Source organism: Cucumis melo, chromosome 10 (genome assembly GCF_025177605.1).
Source record: "Cucumis melo cultivar AY chromosome 10, USDA_Cmelo_AY_1.0, whole genome shotgun sequence".
Classification (NCBI taxonomy): Eukaryota; Viridiplantae; Streptophyta; class Magnoliopsida; order Cucurbitales; family Cucurbitaceae; genus Cucumis; species Cucumis melo.
In genome coordinates, this window is record NC_066866.1 from 14,820,177 (window position 1) to 14,844,671 (window position 24,495).

Here is a 24,495-nt window from a genome sequence, read left to right on the forward strand (position 1 = left end):
AGGGATTCCAACAAAAATTTACATCTAAATCAAGATTGAGTTAAACCCTAATTACATGAAAAATTAAAGAAGAGAAATTCTCAAAGAAAGAATTAAACCTAAGCCCACTTACCTCAAGAATTTACCCCTCCATCATTAAGAAATCTAGAATTTAATTTGAAGAGAGAAAAAGGATAGAATGATGGATAGAATTTTGGAATTGGAAGAGTTTTGAGAGAATTTCGAGAAAGAGTCTAATCGATTAAGGCTCCTCCTGATACAACATCAATTGAATTTCTATTGGATGGTGGTGAACCCAAATAAAAGTATTGAATTATGTCCTTATCGATTATTTGATGATAAGGTAATTTGGCATATCATTCATTGTATCTCTCTTAGTACTCAAACAAAGTTTCATTTGGGAATTATTTAGCACTAAAAATTTCTTTTAAAATCGATTGTGCTCTGGTGATTTGAAAAACATTATCTAAAATTTTTTCCTTTAATTGATCTCAAGATGTTATAGTTACAGGCTCTAGATTTATCAACCATCTCTTTGCACTATTTGCGGGAGAGAAATGGAAGGCTCTTAGGTTCAATTGTTCTTCAGTTACCCCCTGTGGCTTAAGTAAGAGAAATCCTTTAGATGTTTGTGTAGGTCCTCCCCGTTGCTACCCCTAAGAGAAATTAAATCTAACCTAAGATGAAAGTTTGTGGTAGGTACAACAATAAAAACTAGCTTTTGGTGGGCATTGGGTTCATACAACTCTTTCAATATTTTTTTAGGTGTCTCTTCTCCTATCCTATTATGTATAAGATTCTCTATGTTTGGCTCTAACGGTTGTTCTAAATGTGGGTGTTCAAAAATATGAATGTGAGATTCTAAATGTGATGAACTAACTTGTTTTCTCTTTTCTTTCCTTAGTCTTCTTTCATGCAAAGTTATGTCTTCAATAAAATATAGATTAGAAGCAAGAGAAGACCTAGTCATGCATAACTAAACAAGACAAGGAAATAATTAACATGCTTTTTTTAGAAGCTAAAAAGAATGTAGAATACTTTCTAAAGAGGTCTAACATAATTATGCAAGCAAGAATTCAAGAAAGTACTATGCTGTGCCACTCCCCAACGACACCATTTTTGACAAGAGTAAAGAATATGAGTGACGACAATATATTGGTAAGGTCGCTTTAATGATATTAGAAAATGAAATGAAGGTTGTTATTGGAAATAATATAGATAAGAGTAGATGGCTTACCAAGTTTTACCTTATCAGAAAGTAATTTGTAAAACCCTTACTAATATGGTAGTATAGTGGCAAGTTGGGGTATTGAACCTAAGGGAATAGATGGGAAGAACTAATCTTGATTCTCACTTGAAAGAAATTGTTATAAACACTTGAGAGGGCATGAAAGGAATTTGAAAGAAATTTAAGCAATTGTATTGAAGCAAAAAAGAGAAAAAGCAATTTGTATCTGTTTTCCACTTAAAGTAATGAATATGTAAAGAATTACTCAAATGATTAAAAAGTGGTAAGAGAGATTGGAAATTTAGGGATTTCTTCATCATTGGAAAAAAAAAATTGCAAAGCAAAGATTGATGGGATTTAAGTGTTCTTGGTATATATTTAATTTTGAGATTTAAATTGCTTGAACCAACAAAATTAAATTGATCAAGATTCATACCACATTAATACCAAGAATAAAAAAATGCATATGAGAAATTGCTTTGATCATGCATTAATTTTTCAACAAAAGAAAATAAGGCATTGACTTTTATCCAAGAATTTGGCAAAATAAAAGATTGCGAAATTTTGATGCCAAGGAATTGATGCTAGAATTAGAAAGAAGATCAATCTTTAAGATTACTTTAATTTCCCAAAAAAGAGGGACATATTGCATGTGTCATGCCCTGCCCCAAAGTCACTCTCTGCGACTTAGGGGAGGCATATCATCTAGACCCTCAACGCGTAACTCTCTTGAGGTAATCGTTGAGTGTCTAGTAAGAGGAGATAAGTACAACCAATAAAGTTCATTGATTTTCAAAATAAGAGTACGTTTGGTATTTAATACAAAGTTTCTCTTTAGAGAACAAAATGCAACTTAGCAATGTTTAAACTCTTCTCGTTTAACTTCTATACTAATTGCGAGATGACAGTGGCAACTACCAAAATAATGCAATTAAGGAGGCACAATAGGCGATCAAAATAGCAAGCTCAAAGCCAGATGTCCTTCTCTACCTTGGGGTGAGGGGGGATAAGACATACACTGAAAAGGTTAGACAAAATTGTCTAGTGAGTGGAGTCTTTTATCTAATAAATTCAGACTATTCAAATGGAGGCAATATAATAACATGTAATTCAAAACATAGTCATTCTTTGATTTCATCATCACGAGTCATCTCGTGTCATGGGTCTTCTCGCCTACTACATAGTCAACCTGCAAAATCATTTCATAAGTTGAATTAAGTCTTTGTACCCTCGTCTTGGCTCAAGCGTTTACCACACTCTTTTACCAAGTTGCAGCAATGTGGAGTAAACTAAACGCCTTTAGCACTTATCAATTTCTCTAGCCATTGTCGATATTCCATTGCTAGATCCCACAACAAGCAAAAGGCATCCCATACCAGTTTATACAGCAAGTATGAGGCATCTCATTCAAGATCACACAATATGGATGAGGCATCCATCCAAGATCACACAACATGGATGAGATATTCCATTCTAGATCACATAACAAGAATGGAGTATCATAACATGTAGTGTACCAAAGTCATTCTATTTTAGTTTTACTAGGTTTATGTATTCCTTAGGACTCAATTGTTGCTCCCATTCAAGTAAGCATAAGAGTACCATGATATATGCATACACATTTTGTATATGTACACACAATGCTTTAGACATATCCACATATTCAAAGAGATATCTCCAAATATATTTTCTTCAAGAAGATCATTCGCAAGACATTCTTTTATTTGTAAGGGTTACCACCATATGCAACTTTTAAGTTATTAGTTGTCACTTCTCATGTATGGTATGATCATTTCATTTTTACACAACTAAGTTTAGTTCATGCATAAGATAATGAATTTTAAAATTGCAAAACATAAGGGAGAAGACATATAATCCTAATCTCTCAAAGTAGCACATTTATAGATTCATTCAAGCCAAAATTTCAAAATTCTTTTTACGAAGAATACCCATTCATAATCATAAACAACTAGCTTCTCTATCTGGCCTTCAATAGAAGTTCCCCTTTTGCACTCGCTTTTAGGCCCTTGTTGGAATCCGGTTGATTTTGATTCCCTAAGGCTTTAGGATTCTTTAAAATTTTCTCCTAGGGGAAACTTATGGTCGGTAGAACAACCTTAAAATGGCTAAAATTCCACCGTTTATAGCCTTTTCTAGGTGGAGTCTACTCAAGTCGGAATGACTACTATAGTCGATGACGGGAAGAGGTCCAATACTAAAATACCATGTGTCTCTACCATATCCTTTTCTTGGATTCGGATTGGACGACAATGTCAACTTGTTCGCCAAATTCCTTATGTGGCAATGATGTCATTACTTTTTAGAAAAGTGAGCCTATCTCGTGGTAGGGGTTCTTTGTTTAACCTTTTATCGTCTAGTGCCTCTTCTCACCTGGACCACCTTTGTCATGTGTAGTTTTATTGCATAAGGTAGTTTGCGATCTAGGCCTCATAGCTACTACCTCCTTAGTGAAATTTCGTCCTTGAAATTCGTTAGCTAAGGGAAAAGTTGGGGATACTTCAGTTTCATTTGTTTTTCATTTTCTGAAGTGGCCTATTCCATACCATGTTTAGTCCATAATATCTTAACCATGTGAATCACCTTTGTTCTTAATACTCGCTCTTTCCAATCTAAGATGCGTTGAGGCTTTTGTTCATAGATCAAGTTTTCTTGTACTTCTAGGGGTTGTTCTTGGAGCATATGTGGGGAATTTGGTATATACTTTCTCAACATGGAAATATGGAAGACATTATGGATTTTAGACAATTCCGCGAGTAACTTTAGCTTATTAGGCCATTGGCCTCACACGTTCTAGGATTTCATAAGGTCCTGTGTATTGTGGGCTTAATTTTTCCTTCCTTTTGAATCTAACTACTCCTTTCCAGGGTGATAGTTCAAGAAAACTTTTTCTCCCACCTCAAATGCTAGTGCTTTGCGTCGGTTGTTGTGTAACTCTTTTATCTAACATGGGCAATTTTCAAATTCTCCTTGATTATTTTTATGTTCTCTGTAGTTGCCTGAACTAACTCTGGTCCGTATAATTTTCTTTCACCAACTTCTTCCTAGCAAACTGACGTTCTATAACCCTTCCCGTATAACGCTTTGAAGAGGGCCATTTCAATACTGGAATGATAATTATTGTTATAGGAAAATTCAATCAAGGACGAACATTCGTCCCAACTTTCTTTAAATCGTAGAACGCAGGCTCTCAACATATCTTCTAGTGTCTAAATGATTATTTTAGATTGACCATCCGTATGTGTGTGAAATGTGGTACTAAAATACAACTTAGTTATAAATGCATTTTGTAATTTAGGTCAAAATTTGGAAGTAAAACGCGGGTCTCGATCCGAAACTATAAATATTGGCGTCACATATGAACTTACGATTCTATTTATATACAACTTAGCAAGTTTGTCTTGAAAGAAGGTTTGTTTGACAGGAATGAAACGAGCGGTCTTGGTGAACCTATCCACGAGTATCCATAATCCATCAGAGCCAATTGGCATTTTAAGTAGTCCAAATAGGAAGTCCATTGTAATGTGCTCCCATTTCCATTATGGACTTGGCAAAGGACACAACAACCCATTAGGTTTTTATGGTTGCGGTTTGACTTGTTGATATATCAAAAATTTCTCCATGAACTCGGCTATCTATCTCTCACCACATTCCTGGCCACTAATAGTATGCTTTCAAAGTTCTATACATTTTGGTGCTTCTAGGGTGCATTGTGCAAGCAGAGCTATGCACTTCTTCCCGAATGCTTTCTTTTAATGCCCTGTTGTTTGTGACAAATAGTCTTTTCTCTTTCATCAGTGCACCATCACCTCTAAATGTGTAATCAACTCGTTTAACGTTTCTCACTTTTTCCACAAAGCTTCTTAATACATGATCTTCTGGTTGAGCTTTGACAATCTGATCTTCTAAGGTGGGTCTAATTTGAAATTTCACACTTAGGTTTTCCTTTAACCCTAAAATCAAGGCAACCCTTTGGGTTTTTAGTTCTCGTAGCAAGGTTATTTTTCCTCGATTTTCCTTAAAAAGATTCTTCCTACTTAATGCATCGGCTACCACGTTAGCCTTTCCAGGATGGTAAACGATAGTACAATCATAATCTTTAATCAATTCCATCTTACCATCTTACATCTTTGTTTCAAGTTCAATTCTCTCTAGTCAAAGATGTATTTTAGGCTTTTGTGGTTAGTGAATATGTTACATCTTTCCTCGATGAGGTAATATCTCCAAATCTTTAACACGTGCAATGGCTGCCAACTCTAGGTCATGCGTTGGGTAATTACGCTCGTGTATCTTCAGGTGTCAAGATGGTAAGTGATTATCCTTCGCTCCTGCATTAGAATGCACCCTAAGCCTTGATGAGACACATCGCAGAAGATTTTGTATTCTTTTTCGGGTGTAGGTAACATGAGAATGGGTGCCAAAGTAAGCCTGCATTTCAATTCTTGGAAATTTCGTTCACAGTCATATGACCATTCGAATTTCGTTGCTTTCTTGGTAATTAAGTGTTATCAAAGGGAGGGCTAATTTAGAGAATCCTTCTACAAATCACCTATAGTAATCAGTTAAGCCAAGAAAACTTCTAACTTTAGAAATCATTTTGGGGCGTTCCTAAGTTTCAATTGCGTCCACTTTTTACGAGTCTACCTTCAATCCTTTTAAGGATATAATGTGTCCAAGAAACACTATCGGATTTAGCCAGAACTCACACTTACTGAATGTTGCGAATAACTTTTCTTCTCGCAAGGTTTGTAATACAATTCTCAAATGTTCTGCGTGTCTTTCCCTAGTTGGGGAGTAAACCAAAATATCATCGGTGAAAATAATGACAAACTGATCTAAGTAGTGATGAAACACACTGTTCATTAGATCCATGAAAGATGTTGGGGAATTGGTTAGTCCAAAGGGTATTACCAAAAACTCATAATGCCCATAACATGTTCTGAAGGTTGTTTTAGTCACATCTGAGTACTTAATCCTTAATTGGTGGTATCCCGATCTCAATTCTATTTTAGAGAATATTGAAGCTCCTTTCAATTGGTCGAAGAGGTCGTCTATTTGCCACAAAAGGTACTTATTCTTTATCATCACTTTGTTTAATTGGCGATAATTAATACATGGCCTCATAAACCCATATTTCTTCTTCACAAACATGACAGGGGCTCCACATGATGAGGTGTTGCTTGTTTGTTTCGAACTTAGAGAGTGCTCAATGTTGTGTTGTGTATTGTGTATCTTGTTCTATGTGTTGAGACAAGGTCATGGCATATGGTATGCTCTCTATGTCTCGTGTTCTTATGTAACTACTAAGTCCTCGTTGAGTACAAGTTTTCCTACTACTTACCCAAGTATAAGCGAAGCAATAGATTTTCCTAGATGATCCAGGATCGAACACAAGGAATCGATATCATAGCTTAGTTCTAGGGTTCACTCTTCAATTAGGCAGTATAAAATAATAAACTATACAATATAGAGAAGTGTAAGTTTGAACTATATCTACTTATCTACGCTAGAAAATCTGTAAAGCGGGGTTAAGAAGAATGCAAGATGAAATTGTGAACGTTGCATAAAAGAAGGGGTGAAGGAAAGTCTATGTATTACTAGGCGATTAAGCAATCAAAGAACCTTGATGCGATATAGTTCAATTAACTAGCTTATAATTAAGGCGAGCACCTTTTGGTGTCTTTAAATGCAACACTTGCTTACCTCTCGAGATCCAAATGACTAAGTTGAGTTAAGCAAGATATATCTAGAACGCTTCACTTACAAGACTTATAAAGCTTATCTTTTTAGGGTAACAACCAATCGGCACCATATACCCACACTTGTTCTCCTTTTGGGATACAAATGATGGAAGTTTTCTCGCAAAGGTAAAGTTTGTCTCCAAAGTTCTCCTTGCGTTAGCAATATCCTTGCTACTTGCCCTCTCAGGTAGTTGGCGGTAAACACTAGCCACGTGATGACTATAGCTCAGCTAACGCGATAAGGATTATAAGCTAACTTTCTTATCAAGAACTTATCATAGATCTTAAACTACAAATAACATAAAGATAGATGAACAATAAAGAGATGAAGGATTGAAAGTGGTATAAATATGCAATTTATTAAAGAATGAAGTCCTTCGGCCACTGTACGATATGAACAAATACAATACAAAATAAATACAAACAATGGAAAGAATAGAAATTACATTACAAGTTAGGGGAAATGGGGAACAAGATCTTCTTCACTAAAACCTCAAGCTTTCACTCTTAGAGTAAGCAGAGAAGATGAAGAAATGCTTTACAGAAGGTGGAAAGGCTATTCCTTTCCACCATTCTCTAGTTTTTGGCCAGTTCACAGACATTTGTCTCTTCATATAAATGACCTTCAGGTCCATTCAAACCTCTCTTGGCCTATTCATGCCCCATTTTCTTGATGGAGATGAAGTTCTTTATATAAGCAGATTTAGGCAGGAAATCTAATCTTCTAAACATGTCAGTATCTGAAGCTGCCTTTGAGTCAAGTCACATAAACTCCAACTACCACTTTTATCTTCTAGCAAACCTCTTCTCGCCTACTGATGTGGTCTTCTCGCCTAGTCTTCGCGTAAGCTTCTCTGCAATTCGCTACCTTTTTCTTTTGTTCATAATCCTGTGTTAAGACACTAACAATAGGGTGAACATGCATATACGCTTATGTAAAGTGTATTTCTAAATCTTTATGGGTTTACAACATAAGTTACTTGTTTTGACACATTTATCATGTTATTTGATCACATTATTCTATTTAAAAGACTATAATAACTTGTATTTCTACAAGTTATCTACCCCAAAATTTAGAATAATGCTTGTCCTCAAGCATCACTCCGTATCATGCTTGTCCTCAATTACAATTCCTTCTTAAGGACTCGCCTTCCTTATTGCATTTATAAACTTCCCAAAATGCGAGCTAGTTTTATTTGTTATTTAGAGTCTATTCTCATCGCGTACTTCTCACCATTGAAACATTTATCAGTTCAAAACGTGAGAAGCTTAATACTCATAATATCCTTGTTCATTCCCCACAAAAATATTATTTTCAATTTTCAGAAATGGCTAAGAAGAATTTTGAATCCTTTTATTTGGCAATAGATTTTATTTACTTATTTACGGAATGTTTGGCTTAAGTGGGAAATCATAGGCACTCTATGAGTCCGTTTCTCATCTCAACTATATCTCTTATTGCCTCTTATTACTCAAATCTCTAATTTTTACTTTTGAATCTTTGCTTCTTATTTTTGACCAGAGGAGGTAACATTGGAGTTGTTATTTCAATTAAATAAAAGAATGACAAAAAATTTTAAAAACTTTACACTTTTTGGCTTTGCTTTAACTTTTGTTAATACGCCTTATTTTTAAACGCATTGATAGGATTTTCAAAAAGTTTCAAAAGCTTTAGCTCGAATCTCGTACAACTCCAAATTTAGGGGATAGTAATTTCCTCATTGCTAAAAATGAATGATAAGATCATTCGGAGAAAAATCTTACAAAAGAGGTTTGAGGTAAAGCTTGCTCGCCTAATAAAGTTTAGAATGGTTTCCTAAGTAAGTTTCCTTAACAAGTTAAATGCCTAAATGACAAATGAAACTTTATTTCACATTGTTTATTTTACTGAAATTATCATTGAGACACAAGAAAAAATTAAAGTACAAAAACGCGGGGAGCGAAACTTGTGATAAGATAAACTAAACGCAAAATAAATTTGTCAAAGTATGTACTTGTATTGAAAAATCATAAATACAAGGAATATAAATTACATAAGTGAAGATTTAAAAAAGTCGCAAAAATAAGAAATATTCAAAAATACAGAACAATCCGCTTTTAAAGCTACACGGTGGTGGTGGTGGCGGAGGTTGTTGATTCCTCCTTGCTCCAATCGTCGGGTCAAAACCCGTTAGGGGTCTTACTATGTTCTGTGGAACCTGAGGCACTGGAATGGTGCTACCATTAATAAATGTTGATATCTTAATAACGTGGTGAATTGTGTGTCTCACCTCGCAGCCGGCTTCTCTACAAACCAGTCAGGTTTCATTACGTTAAATTAGTAAGGCTTTGCCCTTAGAGTATTTTTGGAAAGAATAATATATAAGATTTTGTTTCCTAAATCTTTCCTAGATCTTTTCCTTTCTTACTCCTATTGTACTCTATTTATTCTCTCCCTTTGTACGTATTGTATTCGTTGATAAGAAAAATAATAAAAATAAAAATATCGTGGTTTTTCTCCTAGTTCTTGGGTTTCCACGTAAGTCTTGGGTTGTTGTTAATTGTTTTCAATATGGTATCAAAGCAAAACAATAACGAAATCCTAGAAAACAACTTGGGAGAAACCCAGATCGAAACTGAACCCGTCACTATCGCCGTCGCCGAGATCGTCGCCACCGTGGACGCCGCCGCCGCCGCTATGGAGAAACTACTCTAGAACCTATAGAAACCGCCCAACCCATTCCCTTCTACGCACCGTTGGACGTCCAATCGTCAAACCCTTTCGGCCATCCGCATTCTCACGCGTCACCTATGAGCTCCAGATAACAACCCTCAACCGTAAATCTATCAAATTTATATAGTAAGCATCCGTTGTACGTTAACTCTTTACAGAAATCGATGTTTTTTGGTAACAAAATTAATCAACCCTAGAACAGATCAGACATTGAAGCGGGTGAGTCTTCGACACATTCCAAACCAACCGAGTTGCTGTTGTATTCCAAGAATCTGGTAATTTCGTTCCCTAAGTTACCGTCAAATTATATAACTGGCTCTTTGGGTTCGTCTACAGGAAATTTTTCAGGTGAAAAATTAAATGGGCAAAATTATTTTTCGTGGTCCCAATCAATAAAGATGTTCCTCGAAGGTCGCCACCAGTTCGACTTCTTAATTGGAGAGATTGTACGTCCTCTACCAGGAGACGCCTTGGAATAACTTTAGAAAGGGGAGGACTCACTTATTTGGTCCATGCTGATTAATAGTATGGAACCATAGATCGGCAAGCCTCTACTATATGCAGCCACAACAAAAGATTTGTGGGATATAACCCAGACCCTTTACTCGAAACGATAGAATGCGCCTCGGTTGTATACACTGCGAAAACAGGTCCATAATTACAAACAAGGGGCCCTGGACGTTCACCTGTTTAACAAGCTCTCTCTCCTCTGGAAAGAGATGGATTTGTGCAGAGAGAGTTTAGGACACACCAAATGACGGTACACAATATGCTAAACTTGAAGAGGCTGACCGTGTTTATGACTTTCTTGCAGGACTTAATCCCAAATTTGATACTGTTTGTGGTCGTGTACTCGGACAAAGACCTCTTCCCTCCTTAATGGAAGTTTGTTTTGATGTCCACTTGGAAGAAGATCGCACTAATGCCATAGGTGTACTGACTACCCCTACCATTGACTCCACTGTCTTTAACACTCGGTCCTCAAACCATGACGGTGACAAGAATAATGGAAAGTCAATTCCTATGTGTGAGCACTGCAAGAAACATTGGCACACTAAGGATCAGTGTTGGAAACTCCACGGTTGTCCCCAGGATGTAAGAAACGGTCCTCCCACGAGAAACAGAACTCAAGACGTGCCTACATTAGTGAGACTATCCTTGCCAGCACTTCTCAATCAACTGATCCTACTGCGAGCCAAACTAAGACTCCTACTCTGGGTGCCATTGCTCAGTCAGGTATGCCTCAGTCCCTTGGGCTTATTAGCGTTGATGGAAAGAATCCCTGGATCTTAGACTCGGGGGCTACAGATCACTTGACAGGTTCTTCGGAACACTTTATCTCGTATGCCCCGTGTGTCGGTAATGAAAAAAATCCAAATAACCGATGGCTCTCTAGCTCCGATCGCTGGTAAAGGACAAATAGTTTCCTTTGATTGTTTTACTCTCCAGAATATTTTACATGTCCCTAAACTGTCTTGCAATTTATTATCTATAAGCAAGATCACTTGTGAGTTGCATTATAAAGTTATCTTCTTACTTGAATCGATTTATTTTCAGGACATGAGCTCGGGGAGGATGATTGGCACTACCCGACATAGCAGGGAACTCTACATCCTTGATGATGATACCTCATGTAGTAGTTTGTCTAAGGTTAGTTTACTGTCATCCTACTTTTTCACTTCTGAATAAGACTGTATCTTGTGGCATTTTCGACTGGGCCACCCAAACTTTACATATATGCAATATTTATTTCCCTACCTTTTTTCTAAACTTGATGTCTCTTCTCTATCTTGTGATGTGTGTATCCAGGCTAAACAACATCGGGTCTCTTTTCCCTCACAACCATATAGACCTACACAACCGTTTACCTTCATTCATAGTGACATTTGGGGTCCTTCCAAGGTCACCGCCTCCTCGGGAAAGCGATGGTTTGTAACTTTCATCGATGACCATACCCGTCTTACCTAGGTCTACCTTATCATAGATAAATCTGAGGTTCTATCCATTTTCCAAAACTTCTATCATACTATCAAAATAAAATTTCATACAAAAATTGCAATTCTTCGGAGTGATAATGGTTGTGAATTCCAAAACCATAACCTTAGTAAATTTCTAACCTCAAAAGGGATTGTTCACCAAACCTCGTGTGCCTACACTCCTCAACAAAATGGGGTGGCTGAAAGAAAAAATCGTCACCTTGTGGAAGTAGCCCGTTCACTTACGCTTTCCACTTCCCTTCTATCATACCTGTGAGGAGATGCTATTCTTACAGCCGCTCATTTAATCAATAGAATGCCTTCTCGTATCCTCCACCTTTAGACTCCTTTAGATTGTCTTAAGGAGTCTTACCCCTCTACTCGCCTTGTCTCTGAGATTCCTCTTCGTGTGTTCGGGTGTATCGCTTTTGTCCATAATTTTGTCCCTAATCAAACCAAATTTACCCCTCGGGCTCAGGCTTGTGTGTTTGTTGGGTATCCCCCTCACCAGCGTGGTTATAAATGTTTTCACCCGCCGTCTAGGAAATATTTTGTCACAATGGATGTTACTTTCTGTGAAAACCGACCCTACTTTCCCGTTAGCCATCTTCAGGGAGAGAGTGTGAGTGAAGAGTCTAACAACACCTTTGAATTTATTGAACCTACTCCTAGTACCGTATCTGACGTTGATCCTCATCCCATAATCTTACCCACAAACCAAGTTCCCTGGAAAAACATATTATAAGAGGAATCTCAGAAAGGAAGTTGGGTCCCTTACTAGTCAACCGCCGACTCCAGTCCAAGATTTCGAACCTCTTCGAGACCAAGGTATGGAAAACCCTACAGAACCTTGTACTAATAATACGATGAGTGAGAATGACAGGTCTGATGTTGCTGTTCTTGAAAATATGGAAGAAAAGAACCATGGTGATGAGATTGAGGTTAGAATAAAAACCAGTAACGATGAAGCTGAACAAGGTCATACAAGGAAACATGATGAGTATGATCCCTCTCTTGACATTCCAATTGCATTGAGAAAAGGTACTAAATCCTGCACTAAACATCCCATTTGCAACTATGTTTCCTATGATAATCTCTCTCCACAATTTAGAGTGTTTACAGCAAGCCTTGACTCTACCATAATACCGAAAAATATCTACACTACTCTAGAGTGTCCTGAATGGAAGAATGTTGTTATGGAAAAGATGAAGACTCTTGAAAAGAATAGAACTTAGGAAATCTGTGCTCTACTCAAGGGACATAAAACTGTAGGATGCAAATGAGTGTTCTCTCTCAAATACAAAGCAGATGGTACGCTTAATAGACACAAGGCAAGGTTAGTTGTAAAGGGATTTACTCAGACATATGGTATTGACTATTCAGAAACCTTTTCTCCAGTTGCTAAGTTGAATACTGTTAGAGTCCTGCTATCTGTTGCTGTGAACAAAGATTGGCCTCTATACCAGCTGGATGTTAAGAATGCTTTTTTGAATGGAGACCTTGTGGAGGAAGTCTACATGAGCCCCCCGCCAGAATTTGAAGCCCAATTTGGTCAGCAGGTGTGTAAACTCCAAAAATCCCTATATGGTCTGAAACAGTCTCCCAAAGCATGGTTTGACAGATTCACTACCTTTGTCAAGTCCCAAGAGTACAGTCAAGGGCACTTTGACCATACTTTATTTACAAAGGTTTCCAAGACAGGAAAGATTGCTATTCTAATAGTTTATATGGATGACATTGTTTTGACTGTAGATGATCAAACAGAAATCAGTCAACTAAAGCAGAGAATGGGTGATGAATTTGAAATCAAGGATTTGGAAAATCTGAAATATTTCCTTGGAATGGAGGTGGCCAGATCTAAAGAAGGTATCTCTGTGTCTTAGAGAAAATACACCTTTGATTTGCTAACCGAGACAGATATGTTAGGATGTCGTCCTGCTGATACTCCTATTGAATTTAACTGTAAACTAGGAAACTCTGATGATCAAGTTTCAGTTGATAAAGAACAATATCAGCGCCTTGTAGGTAAATTAATTTACTTATCTCATACTCGTCCTGATATTTCCTTTGCTGTGAGTGTTGTCAGCCAGTTTATGCAGGCTCCCTATGAGAAACATATGGAAGCTGTTAACAGAATCCTAAGATACTTGAAAAATACACCTGGTAAAAGGTTGATGTTTAGAAAAAAAAAATAGAAAGACCATTGAGACATATACTGACTCAGATTGGGCAGGATCTGTTATTGACAGAAAGTCTACCTCCGGTTATTGTACCTTTGTTTGGGGCAATCTTGTAACTTGAAGGAGTAAAAAGCAAAGTGTTGTGGCCAGGAGCAGTGTTGAGGCTGAATATAAAGCTATGAGTTTGAGAATATGTGAGGAAATTTGGCTCCAGAAAGTCCTATCAGATCTTCATCAGGAATGTGAGACACCATTAAAGCTTTTTTGTGATAATAAAGCCGCTATTAGTATTGCTAACAACCTAGTTCAACATGATCGAACTAAACATGTTGAGATTGATCGACATTTCATCAAAGAAAAACTTGACAGTGGAAGCATATGCATTCCGTACATTCCTTCAAGCCAACAGGTTGCTGATGTTCTCACCAAGGAGCTTCTCAGACCACACTTCGACCTTTGTGTCAGCAAGTTGGGACTCATTGATATTTACGTCCCAACTTGAGGGGGAGTGTTAGAATTAGTAGGGCTTTGCCCTTAGAGTATTTTTGGAAAGAATAATATATAAGATTTTGTTTCCCAAATCTTTCCTAGATCTTTTCCTTTCTTACTCCTATTGTACTCTATTTATTTTGTACCTATTGTATTCGTTCATAAGAAAAATAATAAAAATAAAAGTATCGTAGTTTTTCTCCTGGTTCTCGGGTTTCCACGTAAGTCTTGGGTTGTTGGTAATTGCTTTCAATACATTATATTCCCTTATCGCCTCATTTTATGCCCTCATTGCAATAAGTTGTGTTTGGAACTCCTGATTCTGCGCTTTGAGCTCTGTTATTTCACCCTTGAGTTGACTATGTAAAGAATGAGTTTAGATCATAAATTATAACATATAAAAAGTGAAAGTAGGAACTTACAAGGCTAGTAATAGGAGTATTAGAATTATATAATATCTCTTGTATGTACTTTTGCACATAGAACCCCCACCCTGCAAAATCCAATTAATGAGAGCACTGCATGTATATAAATTGAATACAAATTATTCTTATGTTTCATCGAAAATAATTATTTGTCAATGCAAATTACCTTTACAGGTTTCCATTTTGGAGTTGACCGATAGCGTTGTAGATCGTGTTCAGCTTGCCATGTCTTCAACCCTCTAAATTTTTTGAAACATTAGAAACTAATAAAGTGAAATAAGAAGTAATAAAGTGAATACACTTACACATTTATGAATCCATGAATGTCTTCATTGACTTTACTCCAAAGAGAGTCTAAGACATAAACATAAATTTCTTGAAGATCAATGACATGCAACATCCAATGAAAACTAAAATAAGCAACATCTTCAATGTCAGTACACATTTAAGCTCAATGGAAAAAAGATTAATGTGTTGCTCTTCTTTATTTACCTGGTATTATATGGAATTAGAACTATTTGTTCCAAGTTAGCCACTTCTAACTGGTTGGTTAGATTTCTGGATCGAAGATCACGATCCTTGATATGTAACGATATTTTTGATTGGTCAACAACAAAAAACTTCCTTGCACAGTCACATTCATCCCAAAGATATCTAAGTAAAAGCAACTATAGTTAAAATATGAGCAAAATATCTATAACGATGGTATTGTAGATAAAGATGAGGAAACGATGTCTTATACTTACGTAATGTATGCTAGTATACACATATAACCTATTTCAACCATGCTGTAGTAATGCAACAAGTCTTCACGAGCTAAATAAATAAATTTGTCTCTTCCAAATATTAGCTCGTTCATTGGGATGCAAATATTGTCTACATCCTTTATGTTGTTCACAACATGTCTATTTAAGAGCTTACTAGCCTTGTTAACGTCCGTGTAATTTGAAGAATACATGACATCCCTTCATGATTGAATGCTCCTACCACAACCAAGATTCTAAATTCAAAATACATCCATAAATAAAATCAAAACTTAAATAGTGAAAAAGAGATACACTTGTTTGTCATTGATCATAGAAATAAGCCGACAAGGTCATTCAATAATGTTACCCAAAGCTTGATTTAAGGTCTCTATCCTATCCTTCACTGGATTTGGTATAATCAAAATTTCTCCCCTAACCACCTCTACTAAAACTTTAACATTGGGACAATCAATGTTATCATTGACTATCGTGGCTACTGCAACGATATTATTAAAGGATCCTATAACCAACTGACATGGTGTTCCCTTTACAAGTATTAAAAGCATTGTTAAGAAAAAGTGATCCTATATTGTTAAAAAATTAAAAGTGACAACAAAGTCAATTACCTCAATTTCTTAGTTGCTAGGTGTGTTGCCCATATCCTTATCAGCACCAAGATCTATGTTAATAGTTCCAATGGATGACCTCGAGTGATTACTTCTCTTCTTGTAATTTTTGCATCTCGAGTCATCCTCTTCTTCATGATATATTGCAACTTCAGGAGTTAACATTTTCTCCTTCCCTTTTACTGTGTTAAAATATTGTGATTGAGAGACAAAATCACCCACGCCTCTTACACGTCTACTGTGCTCCTTGGAACCCAATGATTCAGTCAAGATGTCCTCATCTTTATGTGTTGCAACTAATTCATCCTATAAAACGATACAAGTATTTTCATCATCAATTCGGTTAACAAAAGATTATGTATTGTAATTATAAGTATACTTACAATCTGAGAAGCATAATCTCGAGTAGCATCATCAAAATAATAATTATTTCTTTCTTTTCGTGCTTCTTTTCAAAGATAATGCTCTTTCTACGTTTGAATCCTTTTTTTATTACATATTAGTTAAGTCCAATAGAACTAACTACGGCAATAAATTCATAATAGATTTCTATAGCCTCTTCAACAATATAATTTTCTACCATACATCCTTCTAGTCGATTTCTGTTTCGCACAATAAGTTTTCAAGACTTTCATATATTGTTCAAAAGGATACATCCACCTTAGATGAATAGGTCCACAAAACTCAATTTCTCTTATGAGATGCACTATAAGGTGTACCATTATAGTGAAAAATGATGGTAAAAAATATTTCTCTAATAGGCATAAAGTGACAACTACATCTTCTTATATTCCTTTTAAGTATGATGAATCAATTGTCTTCTTATATATAACATTAAAGAAGATGCATAGCCCGAATAATTGCAAGTCTTACATGTTTCGGTAGCATACCATGAATTTCCACAGGTAGCAATTGTTGCATAAGAACGTGATGGTCATGCGACTTAAGTCCGTATAGTTTCAAATCTATGAGTGACACTAAACTTTAAATGTTCAATGAATAGCTTTCAGGTACTTTATGTTCAAATAGTATCTTACAAAAACTCAACTTCTTCGCTTGAGATAATGTATAACATGCTAGGGGTAAAAAGATCCTTTTATCTCCTACTTGAGGGGCTAACTCTGATTTAAAGTTTAGTTCCACCAAATCTAATCGACTTTTTACTCCATCTTTTATTTTATCAAGAAATCAAGCAATGTGCCAATGAGATTTATACCCACATCCTTTTCAATGTGCATCACATCTAAACAATGCTGCACATCAAGGCACTTCCAATATTATAACTAAAAAAATAGATTTTTTCTTCTGATAAGCTCCTGAAGAACTCGCTTCACTGTTCTTTTCCTTGATAGTTATCTTACCAAATGTGTGTTCATACTTACTTGTTTGTTTAAGAACTTTTTGCCCACTTAATGGTTATGGAGCACATTCTAATTCTTGTGCACCATTGAAAACTTTCTTCTATTTCCTATATGGACGATGACGTGGTAGAAACTTGCAATGCCCAATATATGTCATCTTTCTTCCTTTTGGAAAATAAATGGATGAAGTTTGCTCCCCATAAATTGGACATGCATGATATCCTTTAACTGTACAACCACAAAAGTTGCCATACGTAGGAAAATCATTAATGGTCCATAATAAAATAGCTTTGAGCCTGAAACATTGATCTTGATATGCATCGTAACATTCCACCCCATCATGCCAATATTTTTTCAAATCATCAACTAATAGAGCTAAATAAACATATAATTCATTTTCCGATTATTTGGGACCAAATATTTGTGCAGCCAACATAAATTGTTTTTGCTTCATACACAACATGAAGGTAGGTTGTATGTCACTAACATCACTGGCCAATAACTATATCTATTGCTAAGATTTCCGTGAGAATTTACCCTATATATGGAAAGAACAGGAGATAGATTTCTAGGTTCCGACCTAAACTCTGGCCACAAACTATCTATTTTTTTCCATGATAATGCATCTTTTAGATGTTGTAATAAATCATTCACTTCTCTTTTTCTGACATGCGACATCAATAATCTTGATATTTCTTTGCTTCAAAACATTCTATCAAATCTTGGAATTGGGGAGAAATACCACATGACTTTTACTGGAACGTTCTTAACCTCCTCCTTTAAATCTTTAGGAATCTTCCATCTTGACATACCATAAGAAGGGCATATATTTGCATTAGAGAGTTCTTTCCTAAACAAGCAACAATAATTCCTACATGCATGAATCTTCTTGTACTTCATTCCAAGAGTACACAAAATCTTTTTTGCTTCATAAGTAGAAGTATGACATTCATTTGGAGTAGGTAAGATGTCACATATTAATTCTAACAACTCTGTGAAGCTCTTATCACTCCATCCAAATTTAGCTTTAAAATTATATAACTTTATCAATGTAGATATTTTGGTAAAATTCTTACAATTAGGACATAATGGTTTCTTGGCGTCCTCTACTAGTTCCTAAAAATTTTCTGACTTGTCATTAAAATAATTGTGTGCAGCTCCAAACATTCCAATTGTGTATTTAACATTATCCTCATCAATTTATTCTCTTGCACTACTAAAGTCACTTTCATTGTTTCTCTTTATTGGTAGTGATTCACCATAAAAGATTCATACTTGATAACTCTGATTGATGCCATTAAAAAACAAGTGATCTCTAATTGTATTCACATCTAAAGTCTTTGCATTCATGCACAATTTAAACAAGGACATGTTATGACGTTTGATATCTTTGAATGTTCCAACCTATTTTTAGTAAACATCTCAATCCTAAAAGCACAATCAATTGTCATTCTATTATTTTTCATCCACAACTTATCCATATTATATAAGATGCAACTTAATCTATAAAAAGATGTCAAAAAACAACAAGGAATTAAGTAAACTTAAACTTGTGAACTTTACTATAATCAACAATAATACCTAAAACGCTGAAGACTAAATATAATTAATAAAAAGTTCTACACCCAAATAACCAGACAATTAGAACAAAGCAAGACTATCAAATAAGTATGTATGTAAAAAAAATCAAATTCTTACCCACATTCCAAAAACTAACAAGTTCTATATAACCCATACAACAAAAAAGTTCTATATTATACACTAAAACAACTATAAAACTCACAATTGTATCAATCAATCAACTAACAAGCAAATCTCAAATTAAAACCATCCATAAAGACCAAACACAAACTTCTAACTATCCTTATGTCATATAATTCCAAATGAATGAAGTGAAACAAGACTTTAGCATGCTATGATAAATAAATAAAAGAAGAAAAAAGAATTAAATAAATAAAAATGCTATATATATATATATATATATATATATATATATATATATATATATATATATATATATATATATATATATAAAGTAAAGAAACAATATATAGAAAATAAAGCTTAAGAATAAATTTATAAAGGAAAGACATAATAATAAATAAATACTAGATAACAACAAGGCATGAAGAAATATGTAATAAATAAATAAAAAAACTATAAAAGAGAAGCTCACAAATAATAAATAAATAATTATAAGAGAAATAAAAGTAGAGAAATAAGAACAATAATAATAAGCAAATATTTAATCATTTAGTTTTTCTTTTTCTTTTTCATCTTTTTTTTTTACATTTTTTTTTATGGAAGATTGAAGAAAGATAAATAAAATAACTAAAATAGTAAGAATGATGAAAAATAAAGAACTTTGAAGGAAAATAAACAAAATAATAAGAAGAAGAAGAGGAAAAAGAAAATAAAGAAAAGTTGAAATCTCAACACACTAAACTCACTTGTTGTTGAGGTGTGGATCATTGGGACCAAAACCCTACCATACACCTTCAATTAAGTTAAAGTTTTTTGTGTATTGGATTCTTGGCATTGTAGGGAGAAAGATGAAGATTTAGAGGTTGCTAGAAGAGAAGATAAAATGGATGTTGTATATTTTTTTTTTTTTTTTAAGAAGGTATGAAGGTTAAAAGAAGTAGGGGTATTGAAGTTAGAGATTTAAATGAAGAAGAGAGGATATGAAGGTTGTAAAGATTTCTAGAGTTTTTTGTGTGACCTTTTCTTTATGTTGTGTTGTGTCTATGAAGAAGAAGAGATTTCTTCAAATGGCTAAAAATTCAAAATGGTGGGACTGTTTACATTTGAAAATAATACCAACTTTAGCATTCGTATCAAAATAGCATGGAGTCTTTAATAACCAAAATCAAATTAAAAAAAGTTACCATATTTGGTATTTCTCCACCTACTTTAGTTAGACTAACTAATTGATTTAGTTACTCTAACCAAATTACCCACAAAACTTTAAAAGTAATTAAAAAAACTATTTTTTTAATAAAAAGGTAGTTAATCACAAAATTAAAAATAAGCTAAATTAAGGCAAAAATTAATCTAGCAATTAAATTGATTTTAAATAAGGCCAGACAAAATTAGGTGGCCACAAAAATGATTCTTGTTTTTGTTTTGAAACTGTTTACAACAACTATTATCAGGTAGCTCGATTAAACAAACAAGTAAAAACTACAATCACAAGTCCAAATGTTTACACGGTAGCCTTCACAAAAACAAACAAGAGAAAATAACTTCTAAAAAGCACTAACTTGTGCATGCTTACTTCTGTTATGTTTTTGTTATGAAAGCATGAAACTATTTATGAACATTGTCTCAATTTAGGCTATTTTGGCTTTCTATGTAGTTAATTCATTTGAAAATTGGCAGTCGTATGATATATTATGGACCATTGGGACATGATTCAAATAAGGTCATAGAATATTTTGAGGTCAATCTACTCTGGAACTAGCAATGCTGCTTGTGACTGACTATATATATTCCATTTTCTTTGTTTCTAAACACCTCAGTCTTCTTAATACAACATATATTCCAAAAGAATGAAGTGAAACAAGACTTTAGTATATAACAAGCAAACCTCAATCTTCTGAACCATCCTTATGACATATATTCCATTTTCCAGTGACTCACTATCATCCGACCTTAACATAGCTTTGGGGAAATTTTTGAAGGGGGAGGTTTTCTAGGAAAACACATATAGTTTTACGTGGTATACTACACATAGTTTTATGTGGTATACTTATTTTGTAGAAGAATATTTAATCAACAGTTTTTAGAAAGGGGAAAAAAGTATAAAATGCAAAACATTATTTTCTTTTCCTTGTTTCTATACATTGAGGGCTGGCACTATCCTAAACAAAGATGTCTAATAGAAACTTGAGCAAAGTTGAGAAGAAAAAGAGGTTAGGGCACCTTGCGAATTTTTAGAATGAAATGATTATAGGTACAGAAAGTTTGAAGGTCAAAATTGTCCCTATATAAGAATGTTTCAACCTCCACCACTTGGTTGAAGAAGAAGAGTTTTCCCATGCAGGGTGTGAGGTTGTAGAGTTTGACTTGCAAATGGTAGTTTCTTTATCATAGTGTGATAGAAGTAGTTCTTTCTCCTTTTCTCTCTACAAATCTTCCCCTACATGATACCTGATTATGCAATTATTTTACAGAGAGTTTTCTTCGTATTCCTTGAGGAAATAAGTTTTAGTGGGTCAAAGTGCAAAGCTTATGTTCTTAAGGTTGACTGAATTAGTTGAATGAAATACAATCAATACCAATAATCAAAATGAAATGCCCAAAATCAAAATCAGAATTAGTTGAATGAAATACAATCAATAACAATAATCAAAATAAAATACCCAGAATCAAAATCAGAATTAGTTGAATGAATTAAGTAATACAATCAATACCTAGAATCAGAAAAAACTTGGCCTTGTATGTTTTGCTCATTGATGCAAGTTTTATGTACTCTCTTAACATCAAGTGACTAGAGAAAAAGTGTACACTATTGTATTAATTGCAACCAAACATTCAATTCCTTGTATTGGAGACCAAAGGTAAGAGAAGAATGGAGATACCTGAGATGGAAGAAGTTTCCGAGAGGATCTGAGAGAAAGTTAAGGCGTTCAACGTTGCTTCGGATGCTGATCTAGCCACAAGTAGACCTGAGCTTCTGAGACAGACACGACTGGGCATGATAGTGGCGATGGCTGAGCACGGTGGTGGCGACAATGAGCACAATGTAAATGATGACTAAGAACAATGTAAACGACAACTAAGCATAACAAAGTATAACAAAAATTGGATGTCCAAACAATTGGGCACAGGCAAGGACGATGACAGGGCGCACCTGACGACAGAGATGGAAGAAAGTGATGAATGCTGGTGGCGGTGGCGGCAGCTGTCAGAGAAGAGAGGGAAGAAAATGATGAGATTGAGAAGAGTGAAAGAACTTTGAGAAAGATGAAAAATCTGTGTAGGTGGGTTTGAGAAAAGAGTAAAAGTAAGAGAGAGAAAGTTGATTTTTTTTACAAAATTTAAAAAAATAAAAAAGGAGGTTTAATTTTGGTTATCAAAAAGCAGTGTGTTTAATGTCGGTTTTAAATTGACATTGAACATCCGCCTTTTGAAAGCTGACATTGAAGCCCATTTTTCATTTTTCACCCGACATTAAAAACTAGATTTCTTCTAGTGTAAGACTTTTAAGCATGTTAACTTCTAAATTAGTTTAGATGCATTTAGAGTAGAATTTCGATCTGTTTCCGCTGTACATGTCTCGTTTTCTATCACGTTCAACATTCGAATTTCTCCTTGACTTCTTTGTTTTAAAAATCTAATACTTTCGAAAAATCTTTTCCTTTTAGGATTTGGCCCTATTTATAGTGGTCTCCCATACTTAAGGGTCACCTTACTTAATTCGTCGTACCATGCAGCCAACCTAAACTCCACATGTAAACTATCAGTCAACAACGATTGGACATTCCTTTGAGATGCACATATTATCTCTTTGAAAAGCTAAATTCTTTAATTGCCAGACCCTCTTATCTTCTTGGGAAGCAACAGACATTCATTTCTCCTCAGCGAGTGGTCAAATCATCATGAGAAGATACTTCCTCGCCTTTGCTTCCTTAGGCTTAGACTCTTCTCCAACATTATCATGTAGAACACCTAACTCTTGGCGTTTGGCACGTGCTTCTTCTTATCGTCCATTCTTATCTTGTCGCTTGCCTTCTCGCTATAAAACTTAGGCTTGAATGTCTCTTTTCATGCCGTTTTTCCTCACAGAATGTCCCATTCTTTCCCTAAACAACTTTTCAGCTAGGATCATCTTTGGCAGAACGTCCTTTCTCCGGATTAGGGCCACACATGCTAAGGTGTGAATTTTGAACATATTAATTTTGGTGCTCAAGACATTTGATCCTAAAATTAATTTGACCAAGAACCTATAAAATTCTCTTAATTTTTACTTTTTTTTTCTTTTCCAATGATAAAGAAAACCCTCAAGTGCGCAATTACTCTTGCCTCACTTTCATTAATTGAGTAGTTTTGTTTACACATTCCTTTATCTTGAGTTGAAACAACTTTGTATTTGCTTTTGTACTTGTCACAACACGGTTCTTTAAATTTCTTGCTTGATCTTTTAATGCTTTCTTAGTTTATCTAAAAATCTTTCTTAGTTTAAATTCAAGATAGGATCCCCTCCATTCCTTTGGGTTCAACACCTTCGCTTGCTATCACACCACGATAATAGGTAAGGCTTTGTACAAATAATCTTTTGTTAAGGCAATTTGGTAAGTCTTTACCCTTTTCCTAATACTTTTTCACTTACATCTAGTGTTGCATTTTTCATTATAATTAGCATATATTGTTTCCATGTCACTAATGGTTTAAAACAAGCATCACACAAAAATCCATAGTTTTCTCTTTTCAAATAACAACATCAACAACACAACAATATATAGATATACAAAACGAGTTATCCATAATTACAGACTCGAAAGAAATAATTCCAAATAAATCTTTTCTTCAAGAAGATTATTCACAAAAGCTTATTTTATGAATAAAAGTCACTCACGAAAACACTTAATTCCTTTCTTCTCAGAATGCCTAGCTTCACTTCTCTTTTTGTCTAGCTTCCATAGCAAAAGCTCAGCACTTAGCACTTTCTTGGCAACTTCTCAAAACGTCAATACTTCCTTTGATTCTTTCAATCTTATTTATACTAATTCTTTTAATTGATTCTTCTCTTTATATGCCAGTTCCTACTTATAACTTTACACATGTCAACTTACTGTTCGTCGGGCCATGCAACTAACTAAAGCTCGATATGTCGCCAGAGATCACCGAATGATAAAACACTTCCCTTGGAACATTAAACTTATCTTCTTGGAATTCTCAACTCTATATTAGTCATTTTCCTAGAAATACTAGGCATATCTCGCCAGACTTAACCTCACGTTGCTATGCAGAACGCCTAACTCAAACAT

General features: G+C 34.9%; 1 protein-coding gene across 13 annotated transcripts; it reads right to left on the reverse strand.

The window, feature by feature from the left end:
- Positions 1-1,789: 1,789 nt before the first annotated feature.
- On the reverse strand, positions 1,790-22,481 carry LOC127151227 (uncharacterized). Of its 13 annotated transcripts, none has more exons than XM_051090668.1 (9): positions 22,359-22,465; positions 22,087-22,261; positions 16,143-16,448; positions 15,517-15,753; positions 15,263-15,424; positions 15,076-15,180; positions 14,937-15,009; positions 14,768-14,838; positions 1,790-2,417 (listed from the first exon to the last, which is right to left on the reverse strand). In XM_051090668.1, exons 4-9 carry the CDS (start codon positions 15,726-15,728, stop codon positions 2,405-2,407), a joined length of 636 nt encoding a protein of 211 aa, XP_050946625.1. In that variant the 5' UTR covers positions 15,729-15,753; positions 16,143-16,448; positions 22,087-22,261; positions 22,359-22,465; the 3' UTR covers positions 1,790-2,404. The 13 variants fall into 13 exon arrangements, 7 of the variants coding, with proteins under 7 accessions (XP_050946625.1, XP_050946624.1, XP_050946622.1 ...); XR_007823988.1 differs by lacking the exon at positions 1,790-2,417 and adding an exon at positions 7,328-7,876 and having other exon boundaries at positions 15,076-15,124; XM_051090667.1 differs by lacking the exon at positions 1,790-2,417 and adding an exon at positions 7,328-7,876.
- Between the last annotated feature and the right edge of the window lie 2,014 nt (positions 22,482-24,495).

Bases quoted from the DNA above. Each gene is read 5' to 3' on its own strand.
- LOC127151227 (XM_051090665.1), bottom strand. From the start codon at position 15,728: ATGTATTCTTCAAATTACACGGACGTTAACAAGGCTAGTAAGCTCTTA. The intron at 15,181-15,262 runs GTAAATAAAGAA...TGCTTATTTTAG, and splicing joins CTAATTCCATATAATACCAG to TTTTCATTGGATGTTGCATG. The intron at 14,705-14,767 runs GTAAGTTCCTAC...TTCTTTACATAG, and splicing joins ATACTCCTATTACTAGCCTT to TCAACTCAAGGGTGAAATAA.